This window comes from Petaurus breviceps, unplaced genomic scaffold (assembly GCF_028583685.1).
Source record: "Petaurus breviceps papuanus isolate PSGF00001 unplaced genomic scaffold, PetGlider_PUasm1.0 174, whole genome shotgun sequence".
NCBI classification, from domain to species: domain Eukaryota; kingdom Metazoa; phylum Chordata; class Mammalia; order Diprotodontia; family Petauridae; genus Petaurus; species Petaurus breviceps.
In genome coordinates, this window is record NW_027185761.1 from 33,063,261 (window position 1) to 33,083,219 (window position 19,959).

Here is a 19,959-nt window from a genome sequence, read left to right on the forward strand (position 1 = left end):
CTTTCTTTCTTTCTTTCTTTCTTTCTTTCTTTCTTTCTTTCTTTCTTCCTTTCTTTCTTTCTTTCCTCTTTCCTTCCATCCTTCCTTTCTTTCTCTCTCCCTCCTTCCCTCCCTCTCTTCCTTCTTTCTTTGTCTCCTATTCTTTCCTTTTTTTCATTTTTGTTTGAGGTTTCTTGCACAAAATGACTGATGTGGAAAGGCTTCACATAATTTTGTATGAAATAACCTGTATCACATTGCTTACTGTCTCAGAGAAGGAGAAAGGCATAGAATTTGTAACTCAAAAATTTTTTAAATCAGTGAATATTAAAAATTGTTTTTATGTGTAATTGGGGAAAAATAAAATATTATTAAAAAATAAGATATGTGCAGTATTTGTAAAGAATTGTTTACTCTGACCTTTTGTGATAAATAGATAAAATAGCTAAATTGTTAATGTGAATGTTTTATTTTAACCACAGGAAACCTTAATGGAAAGAGTCAAGAGACAACTACATGAATGGGATGAAAATCTAAAAGATGAATCTCTTCCTTCAAATCCAATTGGTATGGAAAGCTGCTTTTAGCTCACAGTGTTTAATACAATGCAGCAAACATTCATTAAGTGCCTACTATATTGAAAAACATGGTATTTATTTAAAGGGGATTATTTTATTCTAATTTCATTGAAACCTAAGTGTTTGCATTTAAACTTTATTCTCTGGAAATGATTTTAAAGTAGTCCAGAAGAAATCCAAAGGAAGAAGGTGCAGTACAATTTATTTTTTTGCCTTTTTGATCCATATGTAAAAACCTATTTATTTTAGGCAAAGTTTCCTCAGAAAAGTAAGTTTTGATATTTATAAAGGATAGTTTTTCACTTAATGTAAGTCGGTGCCATGATTAAATTTACTCTACTGTTTAATGTTTGTTTTTAAGTTATAATGTAATTAAAATAATGCTGCATTTGCCATAGGTTGTTTCTGTAGGCAGATAATTCTCAAAGTGGTTTAATTTGAGGATTTTCTCAGCATATGAATTAGAACTCCTATTTGTAAAAGAAGGGATAATAAATGTAAACTTGTTAAATTGCATAAAGGATGGGTGTGGCTAGTCCATATGATTCAAACTTCTTTGAACTTCCTGGTAATATAACTTTCTGGCATTATCCTTCGTCAACTGATATGTTTATGTTTTAAAACATCATTGTCATTGTATTATAGCTTTTGTGTGGAATCCATTTTCAAAAGATAGGTGATTCTGTATGTCCATTATGCAGTATATGCTTGTTTTATTTATCTGGTTCTTAAATTGAAAAATTCATTATGTCTTGAAGATTTTTCTTACAGAGTAGCTGCCTGTCTTCCTATTGATGATGCATTACGAATCCAGCTTCTTAAAATTGGCAGTGCTATCCAGAGACTTCGTTGTGAGCTAGATATTATGAACAAAGTAAGTATGTTAACCTTTTCTCACTAATTCTTGATGAAGTCCAAAGTTATTTGTATCTGATGCGTGGTTAGGAACCATGAAATCAAAGTAACTATTCTCATTTGAAATTGCATTAACCCTGCAAGAACTTACCTAAATTTGAAAATTGCTTTTTAAAAATTAGCTTGTACATTCACCTGTTGCAGAGTTATTTCAGATCACCATTTTTTTTACTTCATACAAGAGGTATTTTCCTTATAATTTAATATGTAGCAAAGTTTTGCAGCACTTACAAATTGACTGAAAAGGTCATTTGCCAATCATAATTCACATAACTTTTCAAGTGACAATTCAGTAACTTTTTTTTACCCTGAAGATAATTGAACTGTTTGGTTCAAAACCTGAATTTGTCATGTCAGTGTTCTTGATAGAATGTGTTAGAAATGAGATTGAACCCCAGATCTTCCTAGAATCAAAGCTAACTTACTCTCCATTGTGCTATTCTGCCTCTCTTCAGATTGATAACCCCTAGAATATCCTGACTTCTCTGTTCATTAGCCAGTTCAGCTCTCCTGAATTATATCTTCAGATTCTCCCAAGCACACCCACTCCACCATTCTCTTCAGCTGGCATCCTGTCTCTTTCTTCTCTTTCACTAGAAGATTCTTAACAGGAGTCTTGTCTCTACTTTGTGGCTACTCACTCTCAACCCTAAGAGAATTCAGTCTTTCATCCCCACTACTAAAACCCCACTCTTCTTTTTAAAAAAATTCCCCAACTACTCCCCAAATATTAAATTCCCAAAATATTTATATATTCCCCAATAATTTCTCCTTATATCCCTTTTCAAAATATCATACTAATTTCCCAGTATGCCCTCTTACCACCGATTGAGTTTTTCCTTTTAATAAAGAAAAATCTGAGTGAAGCCCAACCAACAAAGCCCATATCTGGCAGTACGTACATATGTATGTATGCATGTATGGGTGTATGTGTATATAAACGTATACATGTGTGTGCTTATGTGTATGTATGTGTATATACATATACATATACATATACATATACACCCTTTTGTCCATAGTCCCCTGCTTTTCTACTGGGAACCAAAGCTAGTCCTTGTAATTAATGAGTTTGGAACCCTTTGGTGGTGGTTTCCTTTACTTTATTTGTAATCGTTGTTTATATTTTTCTCTTGGTTGTATTCCCTTCTCTCTGTAGCAGTTTACAGGATTATTCTTTATTTCTTTGAATTACATTTGTTTCTTATGGTATAGTTTACTCTGTTATGGTCATATTCCCCAGTTTGTTAAGCCATCCCTAAGTCAATATACACCAACATTGTTTCCAGTTTTTTTACTTTCACAAAGAATGCCCCTGTGAATCTTTTGTTTATATAGGAGACCTTTCTCCTTGTCAGTAAGTACCTTGCTTGGGTTATATACCCAGCGAGGGCACATGATTCAGATGGTCCGCACACTTCGGGGTCTTTTCTTGCATTGTTATACTCACATTTCCATCAGCAGTATTTGTGTACCTGTTGCCATAGTTGCTTCTCCACTGTTGAGTGCTGCTATTTTGCCATCTTTGCCAGTTTGATAGATGTGGCATGAAACTAATTATTAAGAGAAATTCAGTATCTCCTTAACTTATAATACCTGGCCTTTTCTCAGTCTCTGTCGTCCTTGACATCTCCCTGTTGCTTTTGACACTTTCAGTGACCACCTCATCCTTGACACTCTATCTTCCTCGACTTCATTGATAGTCTTCTCTTTTCTTTTTTCCCTCCACGTTGCTGATTGCTTCTTCTAAGTCTCTTTTGCTAAATCTCTGTCTTCCTTCATCTAATCATGGCTGTCCCCTAAAGCCTCAGATCATCCTGTCTTCTTTCTCTGTACCTTTTCCTTTGGTGATCTCACCCTAATGGGAACATTTATCATCTTCATACAAATGACAACCAAGTCTAGGACTTGAAGACAAAATGTATTTCTACCCGCCTGGTGCATATCTTTACAGGTTATTCTGTCAGCATCTCAACATTGTAGCAGCAAGCACCCTAGCATACCCAGGGTACCAGGATGCCAACACAGGTTCTTAGATCTGCTTCTCCAAAGGAAAGCAACTCAAAATGGTTTAGCAATCTTACTTTAATCAATCAAACATATTATTTTACCTTGTTCAGGGGAAAAAGTCAGCACCCTGAACTTCAGAGAATACAAAAAGAATACAGAGAGACAGATAGTAGACAGGCTTCCAGCTGCCTGACCATTACATCCATACCTAGTCAGTTACCAGAGAGGGAAGCACCATCATCTGAGTTTTCAAAGCCGGGGGCTCAACTGCTGCCCAGAGTCTCATCTGGTCAAATCACACAACTCTTTTCAAAGTGAGCCCCAAAGCAAAATCTCACATCAGGGTATATATAGCCTTCTCCTGGCTTAGAAAATGTAACAGCCCTCTTGACCCATTGCCCAATCACAAAGTATAAAAGTGTGGGTGTTCCTGAAAAGCAAGCCTCCCACCACAGGCTCCATGTGACCACATTCAGCCTATTACCGTGTTTCCCCGATAATAAGACACTGTCTTATTATTTTTTTTGGACAGAAAAACACCAGAGGGCTTATTTTCAGGGGAGGGCTTATTTTAATGAACATTGACAGCAATTTTAATAAACAGGTAAATGTGAACAAAAAAATGTACCTTTATTCAATAAACAAATCACTGGGGAAGAACAGGATGATGTGCTCACTGCTGCAGCTCTGATTGGATGCAGCTTGGAGCGTGGCGTGTGTTTCACGGCGGGGGGTACACGGTGCATACAGAGGGTACCGTAATGTAGCGTGTAGTGCAGGGGATCACCTTCACTACAGTAGCAATCTCGATAGGGCTTATTTTCGGGGGAGGGCTTATTTTAGAGGAATCTTACACAGTAAGAGGAGGGCTTATTTTCAGGATAGGTCTTATTACATGGTAGGGGGCAGAGTATATTTTCAAATCAGGGAAGGTTCTCAGAGTCACTTAAGTCTATCAAAGGGCCAAGGGGCAGGGAAGATCTTTAGATTCCTGTGCCTGTAACAAACATCTTTAAAACAAATCCCATTATCCCCTGAAACTGCCCTTCTTCCAAACTTCCTTGTTGAGTATAGTGCTAGCCCTGCCTGATCTCTCAAGTTCCAATCTTGAGTTTACTTTCTCTCTCCATCTTCTAATTAGTTGCATGTCTTGGTTTCATCCCTCTTTTCTACCCACATGGCTTCTACCCCAGTTCAGGTCCCCCTCCTGTTTATGTCTCTCTTCACCAATCTGTTTTTCACAAAATAATCTTCCAAAGGCAGAGATTTGACCTCTTTATTCTGCTCAGAAATCTGTGGTTATTTCCTATTGTCATTGTTATATAGCACAAATTCCTTAGTATGGTATTTGAAGGCCCCCACAGTCTGTCTCCAGTGTACCTTTCCATCCTTATATCACTTTTTTCCCCTTTATAGACTCTACAGTTCAGCCAAACTAGCTTTTCCTCAAGCTTGACATTTCATCTCATACTTTTTATATACACACAAGCCATTCTCTCTGCCTTGGATGCATTTCCCCCCTCATCTTTGCCTCAGAATCCTTATTTATGTTCCTTCAGTACTTAGCCTAGGTACCACCTCTCTGGATTTGCCTCTCATCTCCCAAGGATGTTTGTCATCTCTTCTTTCTCAAATTACTTTGCACCAAATTTCTCTATGTATATGTTGTATTTACCTTTTTGACCTCACCCCACAATCTCCAGCTTTAGAATATAAGCTCTTGGAGGGCAAAGAATTGTTAATTTTTTTATGGGTGTCTTATGATATTGGTTGAATTGACTTTTTGTCTGGTAGATTTCTGTATTTATTTAAATTTTTATCAGCTTGTGATCTGACGTTTTCTTATTTAATCTCTGATATTTCTGTCTTTCTGTCCTCTCCCTAATTTTTTTTAAAAAATATCTAAGGAACATATTTGGGAAATGTGGCACTCATAGAAATGCCTGGGGAAAGCTTAGAAATGTGTTATATCATATTCTTTAGATATCTTTACAACTGAAATGATTTAACACAGTATCATATTCTTCTGTTTATCTTCTAAGACTGTTATGTGTGTGTTTTTTTTTTTTTAAGTGTACTTCCCTTTGCTGTAAGCAGTGTCAGGAAACGGAAATCACAACCAAAACTGAAATATTCAGGTGAGATTCTTATTCAGTTCAGTTCAGTTCAAAGACTTTATTGAACACCTGCTGTGAGTTTTGGGGAATACAAAAGAGGTAGAATAATGGGAGATGTTCAAGGAGAAAAATTACAGACAGATGCAGTTTTGCCATGGATACTTTTGTATTTTACATGGTGAATTTATTCACTACTCATGTAAAATCCTTCACCTATTAATTACTGGGAAAGGTGATTGCCAGTACAAAATTTCTTTCAAATCTCTTATGGAATTGCAGGAGTCAATAATTCCTTTGTAATTCCTTTGATATTCAATTGGGACTCTAATAAAATGAAAAAAAAAAGTCTCTTCTCTGGGTCCTTCTTCTGAATGCCAGAACCTAAGGTAGTTAATACATCCAGTCAATGTTCAGCAGCCGTCTTATATTTCAGCCAAGTGTCATCTTGCTGTGTTTTGTTGTCTCATAAGAATGTTAGAACTGGAACTACTGATACGATACAGCTCCAGCCCCTTGTTTTACAGGCCCATCAGGAAGTAGCTGAGCTGTGGTACAGAAGCCCAGGCTGTCTGATGCTGCTCCATTGTTCTTGCTGCTACACCCTGGGGAGTTATTTTAGATGCAGGATTGTTTTTCAAGAGGGCTGTCATGTGACAGGAAAAAGATTCATTTTGCTTAGTCCCATAGAGCATAACTAGAAGGAAGGAAACTAGCCAGCATTTATTAAGCACCTGCTGTATGCCAGGCACTGTGCCAAGTGCTTTATAAGCATCTCGTTTGAACACTCACAAGTAGGTCTTGTTAATCATCCCCATTTTGCAGTTGAGGAACTTTGAGGCAAACACAAGTTGTCACTTGCCAAAGATCACACACACAGCTGAGTTAGTGTTTGAGACCAGATTTGAACTCTGGTCTTTCTGACCACAGGCTCAGCCCTCTATCCACTGCATCACCTGTCTCTAAAGGTAGCATCTGCCACCAGAGGCAGTGAATGGAGCTTGCAAAGAAACACATTTGGGCTTTAGATGAGGAAAAACTTCTTAATGATTAAAGCTCTTCAAAAGTATATTGGGCTCTCAGGGTGGATTCCCCTTCACTGGAGAAATAGCTAGATTATCTCCTTTGTTTGTTTAGAAGAGACTCTGGTTTGGTTGTGGGTTGGACGGGATGGCCTCCGAGGTCCCTTCCCACTCTGAAATTTTGTGTTTCTAGAATTGTACCCCTATGTCTGCAGTAATTGTGGGCTTGATATGTTGCACCCAAGGATAGAAAAGACAGTCTTACTTTTACGTGCTCATGAATCAGCCTCTTTGCTATTATGTTGTAATATAAACACCAGTAACGTGTTTCATAAAGAGAGGGCAGGTATTGTTGCCTCCAGTTTTTAGTTAGAGAAGTTAACTTGTATCATCTAATAACTTGTCTGTGGCTACACACTTAGAATCCACATAGTTATTTGGATAAGAAGCAATCAGTTTTTAAATTTTTTGGAGCAAGGAAGAAATATGCCCAACAGCAATGCCATGTTTCTTGTGAATTTTTTTAACTTAAATTTTCACATGCACATCTACTCTAAAGTTGTGACTATGTTGACATAGTGATTCATACAATCTCAGAGATGCAAAGAACAAAGTTACAGAATTTTCAGAGCTTGTTAGAGGTCATCTAGCTGAAGCTTCACCAAGCATTTACTCTATGTCATAACAACTTAGAACTAACTGCAAGAAACTGCTTCTAATAAATTGAAGATCTTTTTGTATATGGGGGGCAGAAGGAAGGTATCTCCTATGATTTTGTGTTTTATTTTTTGGTTCTTGTAGAGATTTCTTTGCTTTTAAAAGCCAAGGTATTTTAGAGAATTAGTATTGATTCTTTTCCATCTTCATTGAAAATGGGATCAGCACTCATTTCTAAGGTCAGAATTAGATTAGTGAATTGAATTTTTATTGATCATTAAACTTTTTCAGAAAATAGCTATTTAAGGTGGACAGAAGTAAGCTGTCAGGTATTTGTTTGTATTTTGAAATTCCTGCTTTTGACTCTTAATAGTACTAATATATCAAGATGTATTAATTTCTAACCAATATTTTGAAAGAAAAAACATCATTATTACTTACACGCTGACTCTTCTGTTTCTTGCCAGTTCTGTTCATTTTGTTAAAATTAAATAGAAATATTTTCATCGCAGATTCAGATGTGATTTATATGGCTGGTCTTGATTTATCTGTTGTAGTTTGTCCTTATGTGGACCCATGGCAGCATATGTGAATCCTCATGGATATGTGCATGAGACGCTTACAGTGTACAAGGCTTCTAACCTCAATCTGATTGGCCGATCTTCAACAGAGCACAGCTGGTTTCCCGGGTAATTTGGTGGTTGCTTTATGTTTTTATTTTTTTAATTTAACTTCTTAGAGTTTAGTTTATTCTTTACCATAATCAGACAGAGAAGCCAAAAGTGCTGAGCCAGAATTACACTACAACTATAAAATGAAATGAATAATTCTACTTATATGCTCTCCAACCTGTGAATACTGAGCAGCAGCTGTTACATTATTTTTTTTGGTACCTTTCACATAAATAAATAGCATAGAGTGCAAAGGTAAGAAGAAGAGATTGCCATGTGCTAAGATCCTCAAGCAAAATTTAAATTGTGGGCAAAAAAACACTTTATTCTGGCATCCATGGCCTGAAAGTCAAACACTTTATGACCAGATCAGGCTAATGTCAGAATCGTGAATTTAGAGCCAGAAGGGACATTAAAGGACATTGAGTTCAGCTCTCTTTTTTACAGATGAAGAAACAGGAAACTGACTTACCTCAGGGCACAGGGAGGGTGGACATGGGGATAGAGAGAGAAAGTGTCAGAGCTGAGAGTCCAAGCCGAGCCTCACACTCTAAATACCATCTTGTCTCCACCACTGTGCCATGAGGCTTCCTACTGCTAGAGAAGCTTTACGCTTGTCAGTGATAGCCTAGTTGGCATAAGAGTAGTTACCACTGTCTGGAGCATTTTTATACTAGTTTACATGACTTGTGCTTTAATCAGATTTTGTATTCACCTTTAAGTCATTGTACCTGTTATTAATATGTCCTGGTTTATAAGGGATGAGTCCTAAGTCTAAGCACCCTGCTGGTTTAGAGTGCGTACTCAGAGCTAGCATAGTCTGCATTGTTTTGACTCTATCCCACAAATATGATGGCTGATTCATATTAAAATGTAGTCCGTGCTTGACTGCCGTAATGTGCTGTCATACAGTATAGATTGCTGTGAATCTGAAGTGTTCAAAAGTCCTAAGCAAAACATTTTAAATATAATCTGATAAGTTATAATTTATTAAATACTAATATAAGAATGCATGCTTGCTGAATAAATGAATGAATGATTGGTAAATGCAGAACACATCAATCAGGCACTTGAAGTGATGCAAAGTTCAGATAATTTGTTCAGAGATTTACAACAAGAAGAGACTTTAGAGACACATCTAGTCCAATGCTCCTGTTTTATAAGATAAGGAAACTGAGACCAAGTGAGCTTAGGTGACCACTTAAGATCAGACAGATAGTCTCAGAGCCAAGATTGGAAGCTGATCTTGTGACTCCAAATCTAGGGCACTTTGCACTGTACCATGTGGTCCCACTCCCTCAAAGAAAATAGTAGTAGTTGTAATAATAGCATTTATATAGCACTTGATGGTTTGTAAAACACATTGCTCATATTTAATTTCATCCTGATAACCCTGTAAAATAGCTCATTTTACAGATGTGGGAAAAGGTTAACAAATTTAAGTTACTAGCTATACTTAAGGGAGATTCTTGGTTTCATATAGTGAATCTCTGTTTTCTTTTGAATATGGAAATACTAATATTATTAACAGGACTGCAACTTTCTGTGTTCTGAAGTGTCTCCATTACTGTATCCTAAGATAGTACAAGCTTTTTTAAACTCCTTTGCCACATTGTTGGTATATTGAACAGTACACTAAAATCCTTGATTTTGTACATGACCTCTTGTTTAACTTTATGTCTCCTATCCTGTAGTTTTGCAGTTGGCTTTTTTTAATCCAAGCAGAGGACTTTACATTTATCCTTAGTAATTTACTGTTTCAAAGCTGAAGAGGACTTCAGACATTACCTAATGCGAACTCCTCTCTTTATAGATGAAAAAACAGAGGCCCATCTAGATTAAATGACATACCCCTGTTAGATTGGTAGTAATTATCAGTGACATAACTTGAACCCAGGTCATCTAACACCAAATCCAGTCTTCTTTCTGTAGCATCATTTGTCTTTAGTTCATCATTCCACTCTTGACAACTTTGTGGTTCCTAATTTTTTCATCCTATATGCTCATGATTTCCCCTACCCCTTATGTCATCTTTGCATTTAAGTCATTAATAAAAATGTTGAATAATGCAAAGTCAAGGAGAAATTCTTGGGGTACCAGTTGCTACTGCCATTGGCTAGTCAGCTGATAGCAATTTCAAGAGTTTCGTGTTTTAAGACCATACTCAACTCCCACATTCTCCATTAAGTCTCTCCTCACTGCCCCAACCCATAAGTAACCTCCCTCTTCTCTGACCTCACAGCATTTGTTGGACTACTAATAATGGTATTTCTGTGCTCTCATGCATCAGAGACTGGGATGGGGTGATCTAAAGCAGATTGCAAGTTCTATAAGGGCAAGTACTGCAGTTGTTACTTCTAAATAGCCTCCACATGTCTTAAATGTGGCAGGGTTTCAAAAAATATTTTGTGGAATTTCAAGGCTGAGGGACTTTAGAAATCATCTGGCTAGCCACCCTATTTTACACATGAAGTATATAATAGGTTTAGAGAAGTGAATAAAATCATTTGTCCCAAATCACATAGGTAACCTTTAGCAGGAAATTGCAATGATTTTTAATTGATTATCAATTTTCCTTTGTAACTTGAAAAAGAATCAAAAGAAACTTTGGATTTAACATTTCAGAATCTCCTTAAATTTCCAAAATCATTTACTTTTCTACTTTTATTTCCCACCTTCTTCTATGAGAAAGTTCAGTTTGCTAAATGAAACCTATGGGGGATGAGAGTTTCCAGCCTGGGACTGAACACTCAAGACTATCAGATGATTTCTTTTGGAAACAAAATTGGAAATTCTGTGTCATTTCAAATATTTACTGCTTGCAGTATGTTATGGTGGAATAAAGACGCCAAGCATACATCCAGCCAACAATTTATTTACTAATGTATGCCGTTGTAGAAATAAATAGGGTCCAAGTTTCTCAGTAGCCAAGGACCCTGAACCTTGGTTTCTACAGTTGTTTTAGGTTGAAGGAAGTGGGAAGAAAACAAAACAATGGGGATTAAGTCACTTTATTCCTTTAGTGGAGAGGATCAGGACTTTCTCTGAAATCAAACAACCGTGGGGTGGGGGATTGGAGTAGTTTTACAATTTCCTTGAAATAAGATGGCTCACGAGAAGTTAGAACTTAATTTCTCAAAATGATAGATCGAGGGGAAAGAGGAGTTTTTAATATTTTTCCTTTTATGCTAACAACTTTCTGCACTGTGGTGGTGAAACAAAGATGGAGAAAAATCCTTTGCTCTTTCGGAGTGCTTAAAATAACTAAAATTACATGTAAGAAATATTTTGTTGATTTTTTTTTCCCAATGAAAAAAATTATGCCGTTTGTGGCCTTACATCCTTTCATCTTCACTTTAGAACAGGTTCATTCTTGTTTGGATCAATTTAATATCATTATCTTGAATACCTTTGATGTCCTGGTGTGATGATCATTAATTTTTGAAATGTTTAATTTATACACAATAGAAAAAGTATACACTTATGCAGGTGGGAGGATAAAAACAGATCCTGCTGTTCTCAGTGAGCATGGAAATGCAGAATATCCGAAAGTGCAGGTGCAAGACTAGCATGTGGCCTTGGCAAATGCATGGGCTCTTATGCATAGTAAACTTAGATTCCAAAGGAAAATTCTAGATTGCTCAGAAGAATGTTTTCCCCATGTTAGGGAGAAATTCCCCTACATTAGCATAGTTTTTCTTTTTTGTGTGTGATAGAGAACCTAGTGTTCAGATTTTACCAAACAAAAGCTTTTCCTAGAAAGTTTTACATACATGTAGGAAGTACCAGGTAAGCATTTAGTCCTGCACTAAACAAGAAGTGGTACTTGAGAGCCAAGTAGCAATTCTTATATTTATTTATTTTTAGTTTTCAACATTTACTTCCGTAAGTTTTAAATTTTTTCTCCTCCCTCCCCAAGATGGACTGCAATCTAATATAGACTTTACACATATATTCCTATTAAACATATTTTCACATTAGAAAAATACTCAACGCTTCATGTTCATGATGTGTATGTCCTGCTTGTGCAGGGGCCATGCTAATCTTCTCTGTATTGTTCCAGTTTTAGTATATGTGCTGCCTAATCGAGCTCCCAAGTAGCAATTCTTGTATCTCTTTGGAGCGAGATGGTATTAAAGGATTCACTTCCACTGAAATACCAAGAGTAGAACTGCCATTGTCTCCATCTCAGATTATTTTTTGCACGGAAATTTTGTTGCATTGGTTGTTGTTATAGAAACACTAACTAATGCTTGGGGTTTAGAATCCAAATTACTCTCTGTTTTGGATTGTTAAAGGTATTTGTCCTAACAAGATACGACTTTTCTGAGTATTGCACTCAGAATTTGGATTCAAGTTCTAGTTAGCTTATATATAATTAAGAGTTGTAACAGTATGTTATTATTTGAAATAGATTTATCTTAAAATGTATGATCATTTCAAAGATGAAATAGGTGAGTACTTACTTTATTTTTCAGGTATGCATGGACTATTGCCCAGTGCAGAGTTTGCTCAAGTCACATTGGGTGGAAATTTACAGCCACCAAGAAGGATATGTCACCTCAGAAATTCTGGGGGTTAACGCGATCTGCTCTCCTGCCCAGGATTCCAGAAACTGAAGACACATCCAACCAAGATAGCTCGCCTTTACTCTGCTTGTAACCAGCAAGAAACAGAACCAGTCAGTCAGTGTTTCTAAATCAGATCTGCCTTGGAAGTTAATGTTCTTCAGATGCTTACCTAAGTAAAAGTGTCATTACACTGAGGTTTGCTGTGTGTATGAGGAGTAGCTACTTCCCCGTAAAACAACAGCAGCTGAAGATTTGATTTCATTGTTGAAGAGGAGGAAAAGAAATTTAGCAAATAGGTTTGATAACAGGAATATCTATCCTAAATAACTTGGCAAACTTCGCACTGCCCTATTGAATTTGACATCCGTTTTTACCCAACTAAAGTTTAAAAAAATGCTGTTAAAAACAACATGTTGCTTACATCCTTCATGTGTGGCAACAAATATTAAAAGTGCATTTCTTCTTTAGGGATGTTTGTCAGGTAGCACATGAAGATATTTTTCAGAGTGGCACTGATGTTTCCAAGTTTGTATATGTGTATACACGCACACAGACAACACACACACACATTTTTGAATTTCCATTTTGCTTGATGGTGAAATATCTTGGTGTGAGACTGGTTGCTCCATCCTGGTATTTGTGATGTTTGTAATGCCATTTTGGCAGCAAAAATGGCAAAAGGCAATCAATGGCACTTGCTGCTAAAGCAAGTAAGGTACAGTGTTCCTTTTTTATAGGGAGATTGGATCGTATATTAAAAAGGGCTTTTTCCTTTCTGATTAAGCTTTTTTGCCATGTTGATTTGTAAATCTTTTAAAGCATTGATGTAAAATGTACAGTTTGAACTCCCAAAATAAACTTTCTGCATTTTCTAAAAATAATAGTGAATTCTGAGTCATGCTGTTAAATTATATTTGCTTAGTATTTAGTTAATAGTAACAACCTTAATTTGCTCAGTATATGAATTATTTTTTTCCATGAAGAAAGTTTAAACATAGGAAAATGATCCTTTTGCTCATTTAGCAGCCTTAATAAAAATGCCATATTTTATTATTGGATGGACAAGATAAGTAAAAGCAAAAAGCAGAATAGTGAGAAAAATGTTAAATTTTTTATTTAATGCACTTAAGTAGGAGTCTAGTGGTGACCTGTTTAAATTTCTTCAAATATTGTTTGGTTCACCCTTTCTTTGTTCAAAGTAAATAATGAAGAAAAACCTTATGAGTTAGTTTACCGATGAAGGAGTTCTTAAATTGTATGCAGTGATTCTCTTACTCAACTATGTTTATATAGTGCACATAGAATTAACATTCTATAAATGTACAACAAAATCTGAGAATGTGATGTTATTTTATAGTTATGAAAATTTTTCAGTTAACTTTGAGCAATTAATGGCCACTAATTTTTGATACCTTCTGTATCTGCTTTTATTAAAGTGTATAGTTGACCCATTCCCATAACAGTCTTATTTTCATTTATTTACCTTTATAATGTAGTGAAGAAGTCATTAGCAATGCTGAGTAAGTAGGACGTGATTTTTTTTCCAATTAAAAATATTTTCTAGTTTTTTTAAAATGAAAAAGTCAGAATATATCTGTACTATAGTCATTTAAAAGAGAATGTTTTCCTGACATCCATGTCATTCAAGTTGGAATAGAGAAGTTAAGGTGCTGTTTTCAGTTACTACCGAATGCATCCCTCTTGTAGTTCCCTGAATTTTAGAAGATTCCTTCAAAACATCAAACTGACATTGTGTGACAGCTCAGCAAGAAGTATGCTGCTTTTGGGGTATTGTATGCATATGTAATCAAGTGAAACTAGTTCAAAATGCAGTTTAATTAGATTTTATTTGCATTCCACAGCCCTGAGCATCTTTGTAACTAGTTGATGACATCCTGATAAATCACTGAAAGGATGACCAGTTTCTTTTTGTGGTTCCTGGCTACAGAAGTATAACGTGTAGAGAAATCATTAAATATGTATGTATTATCTTATAGTACTGCTATAGACTGAAGGGTTCTCTGTACATTATACATTTTCATGACTTGAAAACCCCTTTGCTTTTTAAGAAAGAATCAGAATGTTAGGACGGTGATTTCAGATAGCAGTGAATGGTCCCACACTGGCTAGCAGGATGCAAATCTCTATTGGAATTATCTCAATCATATTTAATTGTACAACATAGAGGTACTTGCCATTAAGTGCTCATTTCAGTAGCACAAAATACCTCCAGGAACCAACGAAATTGCCTAATTTAAGTATCTTTCATCAGATTTGTTAAAAGAAAAATGCTGAAAGATGTTTTGTAGCATGTAGTGATTCTTTTTATGTGTTTTAAATTTTATTGTTTGCATTATCTTGTGAGATTTTTTATGATGCTATTTTGTACATTAATATTTCTGGTTTGGAATTGAGATATGAAGTTTTCAGAAGAGTCTAGGATGTTTTGCAGAGCTGCTGTTAGGAAACCCACTGATTTCACTTTCTCAATCTGCTTTTTGAAATAGATCTCAGAATAATTTGTCTTACTGCTTGCCAATATTTGCAAAGAATTAAGCTCAAGTATTTAAGAAATAATAATAAAGCCCTAACATTGTGATTGACTCCTTGTGATTTGCAAAATTATGATATGATAATTAATTGTAATAATGGAGAAATTTTTACATCTATTTCAATCTATTTGCATATCTTTTTTCAAATCGTATTTTCAGATTTCTGATGTCATTGGTGGGGGTGTTCTCAATTACATAGAATCTTTTAGTGTTGCTGTGGCTAAAAAAATGTTATCATTTGGTGGCTAAACATCTGCTGATGAAGGTTTCCCTACTTAGCTAGTTTGGTTGTTAAAATACTTTTTTTTTTAAACAACATCGAACTGGCTTTTCATGGACATTTTTGTCAAAAGATACATCTCTAAAGTCCTGTAGTGCAAAACTAGGTGGAGCAGTGGTTAGAGCACTAGGTCTGGTGGCAGGAAGACTCAACGTCCTGAGTTCAAATCTGGCCTCAGACACGTATTAGCTGTGTGACCCTGGGCAGGTCACTTAATCCTGTTTGCCTGTTTCGTCATTTGTAAAATGAGCTGCCAAGACAACCCCAAAGGGGATCGCGAAGAGTTGAATACCACTGAACTACAGGTCAATCAAATGCTTTTAATTATATTTCACAATAAAAGCCAAACAAAATAGATTCAGGTGTTCAGATGGCTAAAGGGGAACCATGCTTGGGTTTCCGTTGTTAGTCATTTATTTTTCCTAGTCAGCCTCCCGTTTCAACCTTTCTCATGTTATGATATGACTACAATCATATAAACCTGATCTTGTGTTGTACTCTGAATAGCATTGCAGTTGGGGCAGCTAGGTGGTGCAGCGAATAGAGCACCGACCCTGGAGTCAGCAGGACCTGAGTTCAAATCCGGCCTCAGGCACTTAACACAAAAACTAGCCTTGCGACCTTGGGCAAGTCACTTAACCCCAACTGCCCTCCAAAAAGCAAAAAAATAGCACTGCAGGTTTCACATTTATCTGAAATAATTGAGAATCTTTGAACCAATACACGTCACAGTTACTAAGAAATCGTGATTTGCACTATCAGTGTTATTTAGCAAAGAATAGTGGTAAAAGTACCAATTGTCATCTTTTTTACATTCTACATATCGAATTTCCCTTTGAGAGCAAACCACCATCCAGGTCAATAGATATGACAGTTGTCTGTTGCAGAATTTCCAGTAGTTACAACCCTTAGATTTTAGCTTTTCAAGATTAAGGGATTAGAAAATAACATAAACAAACTCCCACTGACTGACATGCTACATCCTTAACAGTGGTAATTTAGAGTTTATTTCTTCGATTGATACTTTTTTCTTTTCAATCTCATTCTAAAACCAGAATTTTTAACCCAAATCATAGATTATTTTGTTTGTAAATGAGGGAGTTTAGATTCTCCAGTGGAATTTATGTATTAGGCAAGGAATAACTGCTTTTAAAAAATCACTTAAAACTCATGTTCCTGGAAAATATAATTTAGAGGGCCATTTTCAATTAATTTTTAACTCTGGTTGCCTCTTTTTTTTTTTTAAGTCCACAAAACCTAATGAAATATGTTGTAGGGACAACTAATTTTTTTCCCACATACATGTATGTATTCCATATATGTAATACTTTTAATTTTACTATTTGGAACAGAGATCTATAAAATATTTTAGACACCCCAGAAAGGCAGTATGAGATAGAACAGTCGTCTCCAAACTTTTTGGTCACACACTGTACTACAGTAAAAGAAAAATTGTGCATAACCTGAAATGTTTGTTTATAAGTTACAAACTTGTACTCTGCTAAATTATGTGTTATAAAACTTCCACAGAAAAGGATGAGACCATTGAAATCTCTGATACTAGAGCCAGTAGGGAGCCATGAGATTTTGAATAAGGAAATGACATGATCAGACACAGTTTGGTGGGGGTGGGGGGTGGGGAGGTGTCACTGGGACAGCTGTGTAGACAATAGTTTGGGTGAGTGTAGAGGCTTGAGGTAGAAACACCAAAGAGGAGGCTGTTGCAGTGGTCCAGCCAAGGCCTGGTAGTCAAAGTAGAGAGAAGAGATGTTTAAGTTACTGAGCTGCTTATGACAACATTTTTTAAGTGATTATTTGGGGTGCGAGAAAAGGAGCTAAGGCCAGGACTGTGAACCTGTATGATACAGAAGGATGTTGGTATGCTCAAGAGAAGTAGGGAAGTTTTGGAAGGGAGGTAATTAGTTTTCTCAAGTTCAAAATGCCCTGGAGCTCAGGCGAGAAATTTGCAAGCATGATTTCTACAGTGCCTGGGTCAAGTTAAGTTAGATACTTCCCACTATGAAGGACTTGAACCCCACTAGAGAAACCCACCCTTAGCTAGACTAGGGAGATGTGAGGGGACAAATGGATGCAAGTTACCCCCTCCACCCTTCGACTGGTTATTCCCATTGCTTAGGGTCAATGCCACTCCTTTCCTGGGATTATCCTGTATCTTCTCAGGGCCTCTAACTCCTACTTTAAATGAGAGGATGTGGTCCTGAGAGTTGAACACAGATTCCAATCCTTCCTCAACTGAATAGCTAGGAGACTTGGCAAGTCATGATTTCTCTGAGCCTCAGTTTCCTCATCTCTAAAATGAGGATGAAAAGCTGCTACACTTACAAGATTGTGAGAAGTGAATGAGATAATATATATCAAGTACTTTGTAAACCTTGGAGTACTGCATAAAGAAGCTATTATTAGATGAAACAACATCTGACTGTTGGTGACACCATCACCATTATGAACAAGTTAAAATCTTGTGCTGTCATCCAATGATGTTCCCTTAGGGACTTAAGCACGTAGGGCTATAATTACTGATTCTGTTAACTCTCCTTAATACTTCATATTTTAGCCGACTTCCCTCCTGACCCTCCTGCCACCCACCCGCCCCAGCCCCCAGCCTTAAATCTGCAACATAAGACAGTAAGTCTCATTCTCTCAACACCCTCTCCTTTCTCCAAAAGGAGCTGAAAACAAGAGAACCATGAAAGTTGGAGAACTCAGTAGTCTACCCAACGATGATCCCTGACATCTTCCCTGTAATTTGTGGCCAAAATTGTCACTAGAATCCATTCATTTTTGAGAAGCTAGTATAAGATAAACCTCAGCAATTTTTAAATCATGAAAAGAGTCCCTGTACTTGTCACCTAAAATGTATTCATGAGAATAATAACGCACTCCGGAGGGGCAAAGGACTAAAAATCATTTGCTTCTACTTTGCATTTCTTGGGGCTTTTTTAAGCCACAGGAAGGTAACAGTTATGAAACAAATGCCAAAACTATCCTATTTCCTTTAGGCTTGAATTATAAGACAAAACAAAATAACACTGAAGCATACCACTTGGTATCTTGGATTCCCCCCAAATCTAAATAAAGCTGAGGAAGAAGAGTCTCATGGACATCGGGAAAATGTAGGTTTCTTTGAGGCCTTAATGGGAAAAAAAAAAAGCCACTTACAGTTGCTAGCATATACGGATGGACAGAAAAATGTTCTTGGTACTAACAGACACCTTATTTTTTCTCCTTCTGAGGGTACTTATTGATATTACTTAGTCTAAAGTTCCAATCAAAATGCCCAATAATTGATTCACTCTCATACTTACAGTTCTATAGTGCCTAATGCATTATTCCACTAGCGATGCTGCCACCTAGTGCCCACAAATTACTACTGTCTGGAAGACTAGCTGGGTGGGTGACTATTCAGCTATCAAAATAAAATAGCTTTTATGAACCATTTCTAAATGAAGACATCTTCCATAAACTTCTAGATTCAAGCTGAAAGCATAACTACCCTTTGAAAGTGTCAACCGTGAGATGTGTCCTTATTCAGACCGACCTTTAGCTCATACAGCCACACAAAGGAGTTATAAACCCAAAGATGTCTGTTAGTGCTCATTATTTGGGGCTCAGATCCATGAAATGAAAAGAGCTCACAAAAGAGACATTCAAAATCAATCCCTGCTGCAGCTTACAAACTCATTCCGTGTTTACTGTCACAAGAGTCTTAGAAAAGGGTAGCAATTAGGAGTGAAAGAAATCAAATGCAAAATGGATTTTAAAAAATTAACTGGGCTACTTTTTTTTTCAAACAGCAAAAAAAAATAAAGAAAAGGTCAAAATCAGGAAAGTAGCTAAAAAAATAAGAGTTCTGTGCAGTGGAAACATTTACTTACTCATTTTTCTAAAGCTATCAAGGTCATCAGCAAATCATCTTTTATTTATCGTCTTATAAAAAGCTGCATCGTTTTCTCTACAAGAGCTGGCGAGATCTTATTGATTTTAGACAAAACAGACTTTCCAAAATCTATAAACATGACCTCAGAGACATTTTCTTGCTATCAGAGGAACACAGATTGATAGCTAGAAGTCATCAAGTCCAACATCAGCATTTTACTGATGAGGAAACTGAGGCTGAGAGATTAAGGTTAAACTGATGATGTCTGAAGAGGAATCTGAACCCATGTTTTCCTTGACTCCAAGCCTAGAACAACATCTACTATATCAAGCTAGCTGCCTTTAATTTGTTTATAAAATTAAAGACCCAGAGCTGGAAGACTTTGGAAGCCATCCTGTCCAAATCCTCTCATGTGACAAATGAAACTGAGGCCCAGAGAGAGATCAAATGATTTGCCAAGGTCACAGAAGTACAGGTGCTCTTTCCCATGGTGGCATAAGTCTTATTCCAAATGACAACTCTATGATAAATATTATTTTTACACTTTCACCATCACAGGCTCACGATTCCCACCATTTCTTTCTGATCTCATAAAAATATGTAATGAATGCAATGTCCTTCCAAATACACGAAACAAATACACGTGTGCTCACTCTCTCATCATATTCCCCAATTTAACAGAAGCATGCTTTGTCTTTATGTGCAGCCAGTA

The 19,959-nt window shown here is 36.5% G+C and overlaps 1 protein-coding gene and 1 non-coding gene across 4 annotated transcripts in view; one reads left to right on the forward strand and one right to left on the reverse strand.

Moving 5' to 3' along the window:
- The window catches only part of CRBN (cereblon), a 37,771-nt gene extending 24,373 nt beyond the window's left edge, over positions 1-13,398 (forward strand). For all 3 annotated transcript variants that reach the window (XM_069084066.1, XM_069084067.1, XM_069084065.1), the window contains exons 7-11: positions 462-546; positions 1,316-1,431; positions 5,556-5,620; positions 7,833-7,964; positions 12,425-13,398. In XM_069084066.1, the coding sequence (XP_068940167.1) occupies positions 462-546; positions 1,316-1,431; positions 5,556-5,620; positions 7,833-7,964; positions 12,425-12,608 (582 nt within the window). In that variant the 3' untranslated portion in view covers positions 12,609-13,398. The remainder of the gene's footprint in view (positions 1-461; positions 547-1,315; positions 1,432-5,555; positions 5,621-7,832; positions 7,965-12,424) is intronic.
- On the reverse strand, positions 11,928-12,039 carry LOC138158538 (U6 spliceosomal RNA). The gene has a single exon (XR_011167665.1). It is a non-coding gene; the product is annotated as a U6 spliceosomal RNA (small nuclear RNA).
- Positions 13,399-19,959: the final 6,561 nt, after the last annotated feature.